At 30.4% G+C, this 9,764-nt stretch overlaps 2 protein-coding genes across 5 annotated transcripts in view; one reads left to right on the top strand and one right to left on the bottom strand.

The window, feature by feature from the left end:
- Positions 1-6,560, bottom strand: part of LOC117168096 (serine/threonine-protein phosphatase PP-Z1-like) — an 11,813-nt gene extending 5,253 nt beyond the window's left edge. The window contains exons 1-5 of the mRNA XM_033353464.1: positions 6,376-6,560; positions 5,150-5,772; positions 3,849-5,072; positions 3,585-3,770; positions 1-339 (exon numbers count right to left, since the gene is read on the bottom strand). The exon at positions 1-339 is cut by the window's left edge and continues 3 nt beyond it. Coding sequence (XP_033209355.1) covers positions 1-339; positions 3,585-3,770; positions 3,849-5,072; positions 5,150-5,681 — 2,281 coding nt within the window. The 5' untranslated portion in view covers positions 5,682-5,772; positions 6,376-6,560. The remainder of the gene's footprint in view (positions 340-3,584; positions 3,771-3,848; positions 5,073-5,149; positions 5,773-6,375) is intronic.
- A 2,601-nt stretch (positions 6,561-9,161) lies between these two features.
- Positions 9,162-9,764, top strand: part of LOC117167429 (nuclear pore complex protein Nup98-Nup96-like) — an 11,049-nt gene continuing 10,446 nt past the window's right edge. For all 4 annotated transcript variants that reach the window (XM_033352346.1, XM_033352347.1, XM_033352344.1 and 1 more), the window contains exon 1: positions 9,162-9,519. The gene's annotated coding sequence lies outside the window, so the exon portion shown is untranslated. The remainder of the gene's footprint in view (positions 9,520-9,764) is intronic.

The raw sequence follows: 9,764 nt of genomic DNA, 5'->3' as shown, positions 1-9,764 counted from the left end.
GATTGGTTTCTGATGGGAACCCATTGATCTCAAATATATTGAGAAGATCGAAGAATTGTCCATGTATGTCACCAACGATCGTGAATTTACCATTCTCAGGAATCTCGACATCTACTAAAGTTGGTTGCGATTCAAATAAAGTTTTCGCATCCAAAAGAATCTTGCAAGCGTAATTGCGATGAAGCTTTCCTTGTTTTTTGTAATACTTCACTAATTCTTCCATGAATTTGAAAGTCACCTTTCCATCTTCCAGTCTTGGTCCTGCATAATCATCCTCGACAGTTATAGTAAACTTTGGCGATTGTTCCACAACAAGCAAGCTCTTTTTAATGTCAGGAGCTGCAAAAAGTAGGCAAAAATATTGTTATTGATTAAAAATAAATAAAAGTTACATATTCTTCTAGAAAGAGATTTGAATTCATATGGTTCATGCTAAAGTGAGATTCGGCACCAAATTATTTCATATTAGTTTAAACCTTTTTTCATGGAAACGAGCTCGTCTTCATTTTCAAGCTGTTACATTTGTACCACCTGCTACTAAGAGCTATAAACAACTTTACTCTGCATAATGGGAAGCGAGATTTAAACTTTGAAGAGTACGATGATAGTCCCATTAGTAATAAAATAACATTACCTTACTCTACGTAATTTTTAGTTTCCTTAAATGTTTGGCTAGTTATTGACTTTTAACATAGAATCTTTCATAAACAGAATAAAACAGTATTTCAGATACATATTAAAAATTTGTAAATGTATTAATTTATATTAAACAAAAAAAGGTACTTTGCTACTATAAAAATGGCTTTTTTAACAAAATACTCTAATTTTTAACAAAATAATTAAATTTCCAACATAATAGTTGAATTTACAAACTAAAAATATATATTCTTAACAAAAAAGGGCCATAGTTTATATTTCAATCAAAAAAGATGAAATTTTCACTCACGAAAAAATTGTTAACCAAAAAGACGAATTTTCAACAAATAAAGATTTTTCACTCAAGAAAAAAAAATTTATGGAAATTGTTGAATCTTTAAGCAAAAATACAAATTTTCTCTACAAAAATTGAATTAAAAAAAATATGTCTTTTCACCAAAAAATTAATTTTCCCCGTAACTGATGCATTTTTCCCCGAAAAAAATTAAATTTCAAACCAAGAAAACAATTTTTTTTACCAAAAGGGAGAATTTTCAACTAAAAAAGATCAATCTTAAAAAAATGAAAAAGATCCATTTTTAGTTTTAAAAAAATTATTTTAATCTAAAAAATAGGCTTTTCCACTTAACAGTTAAATTTCCAACATTCAGCCTTCCATAAAAACCAAATTTTTAACGATGTAGTTTAACTTTTACCCAAGTACTTAAATTTTCAGTTAAAAAAGATTAATTTTCAGCAACAAAATTATTTCTTAACAGACTGATTCAGCCAAATCTTTCAAACAAAATAATTGAATATTCAAACAAAGGAGAATTATTGTTAACCAAAAAGTAACATTTTCTTTAACAAAATTAAATTTTTACTAAAACAAATGAATTTTTAAATCAAAAAGATAAATTTCCAATAAAATTATTTTTTTAAATATTCCAGTTGACTGTTTAAGATCAAAATATGAATATTTAAACAAAAAATAAGTTTCTACGAAAAAAATTGAATTTTCAATCCAAAAAGAGGAATTTTTAACCAAAAAGTATGACTTTTTAACAAAATTGTTTAATTGTCTACCAAACAGATTCATTTTTTCCCCCAAAAGATCAAATATCTCGTGAAAAAGACAAATGTTTATTCAAACGATCAAAAAAATAGTTACATTTTCATCGAAAAAAGATTTCAGTTCACTTTTCAAGATCAAAATAAAAATTTTTTTACAAAAAATAAGTTTCTACAAAAAAAATTGAATTTTCAATACAAAAAGACGAAGTTTTTACCAAAAAGGATGACTTCTTAACAAAATTTTGGTATTCTGTATCAATTAGTTGCATTTTTATACAAATAAAGATTAAATTAATCGTGAAACAGTCGTATTTTTTATTTAAAAAAAAAAATAGTTGAATTTTCACCCAAAAAAATTCCAGTTGACTTTTCAAGATCAAAACATGAATTTTTTAACAAAAAATAAGTTTCGACGGAAAAATTGAAATGTCAATCCAAAAAGACGAATTTTTTTAAACAAAAAGAACGAATTTTCAACAAAATAGTTTAATTCTCTACGAAATAGTTACCAATAGCTGAATTTTTAGCCAGAAAGGATTTCAGTTCTCTTTTTAACACCCAAATATTAAGTTTAAACAAAAAGTTAATTATCAACGAAATAATTCAATTTTCAATAAAACCGTAGAATTTTCAGCCAAACAGTTGTATTTTTATACAATAAAATCCAAAATATTAAATTTAAACCAGAAGTAAATTTTCTAGGAAACAGTTAAACTTTTAACAAAACAGCAAAATTTTTCAAACAAAATTATGACTTTTCAACAAATTTTGTTAAATTTTCAAACAAACAGTTGAATTTTTATCCAAGATGTAATTTCTGCTCAAGCAGGTGAATTTTAAAATAAAACAAACTTAAAAAAAGTTGAATTTTCAAACGAATATTAGTTGCATTTTTATTCAAGAGAAATAAAATTTCTTCTGAAACAGATCAAATTAAAAAAAAAAAAAACTTAAAAAATATTTTAATTTTCACCCAAAGAATATTTCAGTTCACTTTCGAAAACCAAAATAAACATGTTAAACAATAAGTTCATTTTCTGCTAATTAATGGAATTTTGAACCACAAGGAATAACTTTAACGATCTGTGTGAATTTTCAAATAAAATAATAAATCTTTATAACCCTGACCAATTTTTCCCTTTTCCTGGCGATTAATATTCAAAGACCAGGATTTTAAACTTGCAACATTGTAAACTTGGAATCTTTTTTAAACGGAATAAAACATTTTCAAATTCAAATTCAAAAACTTCAAATTTATTCTGCTTGGGAGTTACTTATAGTTATAGACATTCTCCGTCTTTTGCCAGATTTATTTTCTAAATTCCTGACTTTTCCCTGACCAATCTCGGTAATTATAGCTCCCGTAAACTGTTACGTAGTTTTAGTACGAACCCTAGATGGGAACAAAATATGAATTTTAAACAAAAGTTGAATTTTTAACCCAAAAAGGCATTTTAAAAAAACACAGTTGAATTTCCAATAAAAAAAGATGTCTTTTTGAGAAAATTGGTGAATTTTCAATCAAAAAATAAAATTTATAAATAAAAAGATAATATTCAGGAGAGTTTAGCGAATTTGCAACCATTACGTACATGAGTGAACAACCGCCTACCCCCTTCCGTAAGAAAATGTCCCGACTCCCCCCACCCCTGACCTGTTACGTAATTTAAGTAGGGTCCCCTATGCGAAATCGAATTATTAAAAGTAACATCAATTCTTTTAAATTTATCGAATGCGGGATGAGTGAATTTATCTAACAAAAAAAACATTTCGGAAAAGTTCATTCAAAATTATTTAAACGTAAAACATTTGTCATTTATAATAAAATTCAGTATCTAAATTCAAATAAAATAGATGTTTTATTTTGAACTTACTTTCTTTGTCATCAAATGTTTCTTTTTTATCGCATCCATTAGCACAATCGATACTATTCATGTTATCTGAGAAAGACATTTCATGTAACGAATTCGAAATTTTTTCTCCGTCATTATTTTCTTTTCGGTTAATATCTCCATTGCCATCGGCGATACTATTTTCCCTTAGTAGATATTTTAACGTACCTGCAAAATATTAATTATATACACATCGGGAAATATCATTATTAAAAAGAAACTAATAATTGAAAAGTTTTTATATACCTTGGCGTCTGGCCGTGCGATTCAACATCGCCTTTTGCAATTCGATGTTTAAATTCACTAAACTATTATTTTGCTCTTTCAGATTTTTGATCTCAGCCATCAGTCTTTTATTCTTCTGCTGTTCCTCATTGAGTAGCTTATCCTTTTCTTTTTCTCTCTGAATAATAACTCGTTTTCTTCCCTTCGAAGGAGAGCTTTTTAATTCGTCCTTAACATGTTTCAAATCCAATTTTAAGGAATCTAACTCGTTAGTCAGTTGTTGAATTTTATCATCTTTTACAATTAGTTGTTCTGCATGCGTTACAATTTCAGTATTGGCATTAATGGACATAATAGATGTGGAAGAAACTGCGCAGTTTGTGTTTCCACCAGCAATTGTTCCTGGAGGTTTCGCATCGGAGACACTTGTTGTATTCGTAGTTAAGGTGTATTGAAATCCACCGAATTCATTACTCGAAGAAAATGGTAAAATCGAGGCGGCTTCTTCTTTATTTATTTCAATGTTTGTATTAAAGCAGAGATCTGGCGAAGCAAAGGTAGATTCCTTTGGATTGAATAATCCAATATTATGATTTACGTGCGCTGTTCCAAAAGAAGTATTCTGAGTCTTTTCGAATCCAGTTTCAGCTGCTGGAACATTAGCTGGTGCAGCCGCAATAAATGATTTCGCTTGCGTGTTAGCGCCGAAAAGGTTTGAAGAAGTCGTGGAATTAAATGGGACACCGCAAGTCGTTGTTGTTGGTGCACTGAAGCATGTGATTGGTTTATTGAAGAGACAAGTTCCTCCTGGTTCGGTTTTCGTTTCAAATCCCCAAGATTTTGATCCTAAACGTGGAGTCTCAACACTTCTTCCAGCGGCAACGACTCCAAAAAGTGAAGGTTGATCTGGAGCCTCGAAGAATCTAGTTCCTTGATTTGGCGTCCCTTTTCGCCCAACTGCGTAATCTTCAAGACGCAATTCTTCTAAGGATTGCGACTCATATTCTTGCATGCAAGTTATGCAATGATGCCGGGTTGATACAATTTGAGTCGCTCCGAACTTAATCATTGTGTCAACTCCTGTGACTGGAATGAACTTTATGACTGTTCCAGATGAACCTATCAAGTTAGAATTGTTGGAAATTTCACTTTGAGCGAAAGGCGTTTTTTGAAATTTGCCAAAAGGGCTTGTTGTGGGTTGATGATTACCGAAGAAATCTAGTACTGCGTTCGCATTCCTAAAACCTAGAACAAGAACATATTAAAATAAAAATGTAAGTCCAGTGTAATCCATTGTAAAAAATGTACAACACTTCGTTCACCTCCGGAGGATGATTGCGTTGAAAATGGTATCGTTGCTGCGTATGTAGGATGACTTGCTAATGCTGTTTCCAAAGGTTTAGTTGGACTACCAGTACTGAAAATATTGGGAGGAGTATTATAGTTCAATCCGAACGTATTAGTTGTTGTCACTTCGCAAAATCCTGTATCTGGATTGCTAAATATACCAACTTCTCTAGACTGGCTCGTCATTTCAAATTCACAAGATGTCGACGCAAAATTAGGAGTAACTCGGATTGACTTTGATGAAAAACTGCCAAAGCATGAAGGTTGAGTTTTAGCAGAAAACAATCCAGTTATCTGAACTTGTGGCCCTTTTCGGCCTAATGTGTAATCTTCAAATCGCAATTCTTCTAGAGATTTTGTTTCATACTCCTTCATAAAAGTTATACAAAATTGTACGGTTTTTACTGTTTTAGAGACTCCAAATTTATTGTCCAATGTCTCATCTGCATAAACTGGATTAAATTTCACGACTGTTCCTGGCGTACCAGAATTATTACAAAAGCTCATTTGTGATTGAAATTTTGATGTCGAAACATCAATGGCTTCGTACAGTTAATAATGAATTCTAGTAAAATTTATTATATAATCTACCTGCAATCTATAACAAAAGAAAAAAAAGTTTAGCACACATTTCGGTATAAAAAATAATATGAAAGACGAACAATCAGGAGCAATTCAAAAAACATGTATTGTCTTAACGGGGGGGGGGGGGGCTAACAACTCAGGAAGAAGCGTTACTTTTTTTTTAATGGCCCCCAATAGTAAATTCTTAGTCTTTATTCATAAAGTTTAAAAAATAATCTAATAGATTTTATACTCATACCATAATTTTAAATTCTACACATTTGAATGAGAAGTTTCATAAGAAAATAAGAAATAAAGCCATTATTTTGGCAGACGCGTAATTTTAAACGATTATAGTACATAAATATTTCTTTTTCATGTTTTTCATTATATGGGCACATATAACCTCAAACGTAGCCCATCGAAATTTCATTGTCCTTAAATGCATCTGATATGCATTATACTTAAAAATATATCATATATTCTGATTATCCACATCTCAAACATTAATCAAACATTTTTTTAAAATAATTTCGACGTCAAATTAACTGATTTTTCAATGAATATTGCTTGGTTACTTTAGTTACATTGATGTTACTTATTACAGATAATAGCTTTTTAGCATCATATATATTACCTCTGCCCTGTCATTCTGTTACTAATTCTGCATGCAAGTTTATCAACACTTAATTTTCTTATTCAAAAGATATGTATAAACAAGTCAAAATTTGTAAACAGAAATAAAACTTTGCTGAAACGTAACCGAACAGTCTCCTTCCTCTTCTTGGGAACCAATTTTCTTGGATCATGGGCACCAGTGAGTGACATTAATCCCACCGTGGCGCCAGTGCTCCCAACGAGAGGCCGAAGCAGTATTGCGCATGCATGAATGAGAAATGAATTATGCTCTATTTACACCTCTCTTGAATGCAGACGGAAAATATATATATTTCTCTCACTCTACCACGGAAAGATGACATGCATTTATCTCACTCTAGATTTTCCACCAAACCGGGAAATCCTCACGGACAAAGAAAAATCTAGAATGAGATAAATGCGAAATGTAAATGGACCACAACTAGCATTCTTTTCAATCGCATGCGCAGTAATGCACCGGTCCATCGTTATGAGCACTGCGTGGCGCTGGCTTCTTCATTAGCAAGGATGGGTACGTATAAAGCGTATAAAGGCCTTCTCATACCTCTGCTTGCCGGCAGTGGCAGACAGTCGCTTCCAGGAATTCCACATTTCAAGAAGTGCTACGGTTTTTTGAGATATTGAGCTATATCTATGATGCGGAGACAGAGGGATTTTTGTTGTAATTAAACTTTAGGGTAGTGTTTTTGACTGCCAAAATAAAGTTTTCATTGCTATTAGAACTTCGCGCAAGCAACGTTTTGTTTTTTCGATACGCCCTATTGAACATACAAGATATTTTTTTTATTAATTCTTCTGATCTTCTGACTATGTTGAAAATTTTTGGTTGAGGTCTTAAGTATTATTAATTTTATTTATCAGCTGCAATAATAATTTTAACAACAAATCATTTTTCCAAAACTCTAACAAATAATAAAATAGATAATATTAGCAAAACAATTAATAGAAATATGAAATCCAAACTGATGCTTTTAAAGTGCATCTCAAAATTAAATTTAATTCATACGAAACTACATATTTTCATGACTTTTTCTTTCTTAGAATTATAAATCATAGTTACTCTTATTTTTTCATAATTCGTTGCCTTTTTATTTGTAAGTAGTATTGAGTTTTAAATTATTGTTGCTGTTTCATAATGCAATTCAATGCAAAAGCGGGACCGACTGATTAGGGTGCCATCTGTAACACTGGTTCGTAGAAGGTAACGGAGAACGTTACGGTATGTTACCGAGAATGCGAAAATTTATCGGAAATTGACGAAAACTTTCATTTCTTTACTATCATTTATTGTTTTTTAAGCTAAATGACGTTTATACTCAATGTACTTAAACCTAAATAACATATAAACATTAAAATAAAAATAATTTTTTAGTTTTATATGCAATATAAATCATATTTTTCAAAATAGAATTTTATTTATCAATATTACATCAATTCTTTCAAAAATGATTAAACTTTAGTTTCGAACAAGTTTCAAGTAAAATTGAACACTACTTCACAATTATAATTTTTCATATTAGAAAAACGAAGTACCTATGATACTCAGCTGAAGATGAATAATTAACGTAGAACAGTGAGTATTATATAAATCTCATTCCTCTGATTTATCGGTTATAATCTAGAACAGTTTGTATCAGTCATGAAGAATTAATACTTTAGTTAAACTTACTCAGTCTGATAGCCGTTCCTAAATATGCTAACTTTCTAGTTTTTGGAATGAAGAAAACTAAGTAGGATATTAAATATTATTGTTGTGATTTATAAATATTCTTCGTTGTTCAGTCATTATCTTACTCAGCTGTCTGATCAAATTATACTCTTTTTCACCTGTCGCTTCAAAAAAATGAAAAAAAAACTATAAAAACGTTTCCACATTATAACATGAAATGTAATAAAATTTCGAGTCTAATAAATTCAAATTGGCGGCAAAATATCAACGTTATAAAAAACACTGCAACCAAAAACTTCAAAATTCGACGTTTTGTAAAGATTGGAATAACTCTCAAACTAATTATATTTTTTAAATGTACATTGATATTACTAACATTTAGTAAAATAAGGTAAATAATCATTTTTAAAAATGTAAGACTGTACACCTATTTGAAATTTTGCTACTTTGTTGTGTCAAGTCTGAGAACTTACCGGTAAGTTACCGCCTTTCGAACTCTGCATGGTCGACGCAAAGGGCTGCTTTCTATCTACTCACGTTTGACTTTCGTTCGACCAGAGTTCGACTTTCAACGCGGCATCGGAATCCCACTACAGAGACATAGAATAAGCATTGATGCGGAACCTCACTAGCGAACCTATAATAAGTTTCAAGAACTAAAAATATACCATTCGTTAAAAAGAGAAAAATATGTCTCCATCTCTATTTAAGTTATGGATTTTTTAGTTCGTGGAACTTATTAAAGGTTCGCTAGTGAGGTGCAGCATCTAGGCTTTGGTGAAGTTCCCTTATCGTTTTTATCTTGACTTTACCGAGTTTTGAGAGCCTAGAGTTTTCGAGCACTCAAAAATATACAGTATAAAATAAAATTACTGGTTTCTTGGTAATTACAGTATTCCATGTATTCAAAATTGTCTAAAAAACTTTTTTAACTTTAAAAATAATATACCATAGTCAGATAAGTACGATTTCTCTATGAAAGTCGACGGGAACTCTCAAGTGGCTCAGTCTGGTAACGAATCACGAAGCTTAACAAAGGATCTTGGTAATGCCATACGTCACAAATTGCGTTGTTGACAGTTGTGTATTTACATCTTTGTTTATACACACAGTGTTTATTCGATTTTCCAAATTGTCAGTGTATACCGTTTTCTTAGCCATAAATACTGATAGAAAATAAAGTCCACCAAACTCCTGTGACAGTTTTACACCTTTACCCAAAAATTCCTTTTATATGGCTCCGTATTCTGTGCATATCGTGCATATATATGCAATTACATGATATCGTGAATTTTTACATTTTGATATTATTTATTTAGAAAACCAAATTATGTTTTCGGTTGAAAATAAACAATTTTAATTAATATATAGCTCGTATATTATATATAGATTACAATATGCAATTGACGTAACATCAACTCTTCCATACAAATAATTCTGCTTCTCCGCAATTTTGTAAGTTTAAAAACAATTCCTTTTATATTTAATTCTAATATAATATATATTTTGATTTTAGATGCATAATTCCTTACATTCTCTAAACTACGATATTTATCAAGAGTTTGAATATTCCCATTGTTTTTATTCTTTGATGTGTTATTGTTTTGATTTTTCTTCTCCTATCCTATCCATCAGGCAAATTTTCTTGTCCAATAATTGTCATAAAGGGATTTCACCATTAAATGTTACTTCTAACATTG

The sequence above is a fragment of the Belonocnema kinseyi genome, chromosome 2 (genome assembly GCF_010883055.1).
Source record: "Belonocnema kinseyi isolate 2016_QV_RU_SX_M_011 chromosome 2, B_treatae_v1, whole genome shotgun sequence".
Taxonomy (NCBI): Eukaryota; Metazoa; Arthropoda; class Insecta; order Hymenoptera; family Cynipidae; genus Belonocnema; species Belonocnema kinseyi.
The sequence above is the reverse complement of the archived record's forward strand: the minus strand, read 5'-3'. Positions and strand labels throughout refer to the sequence as shown.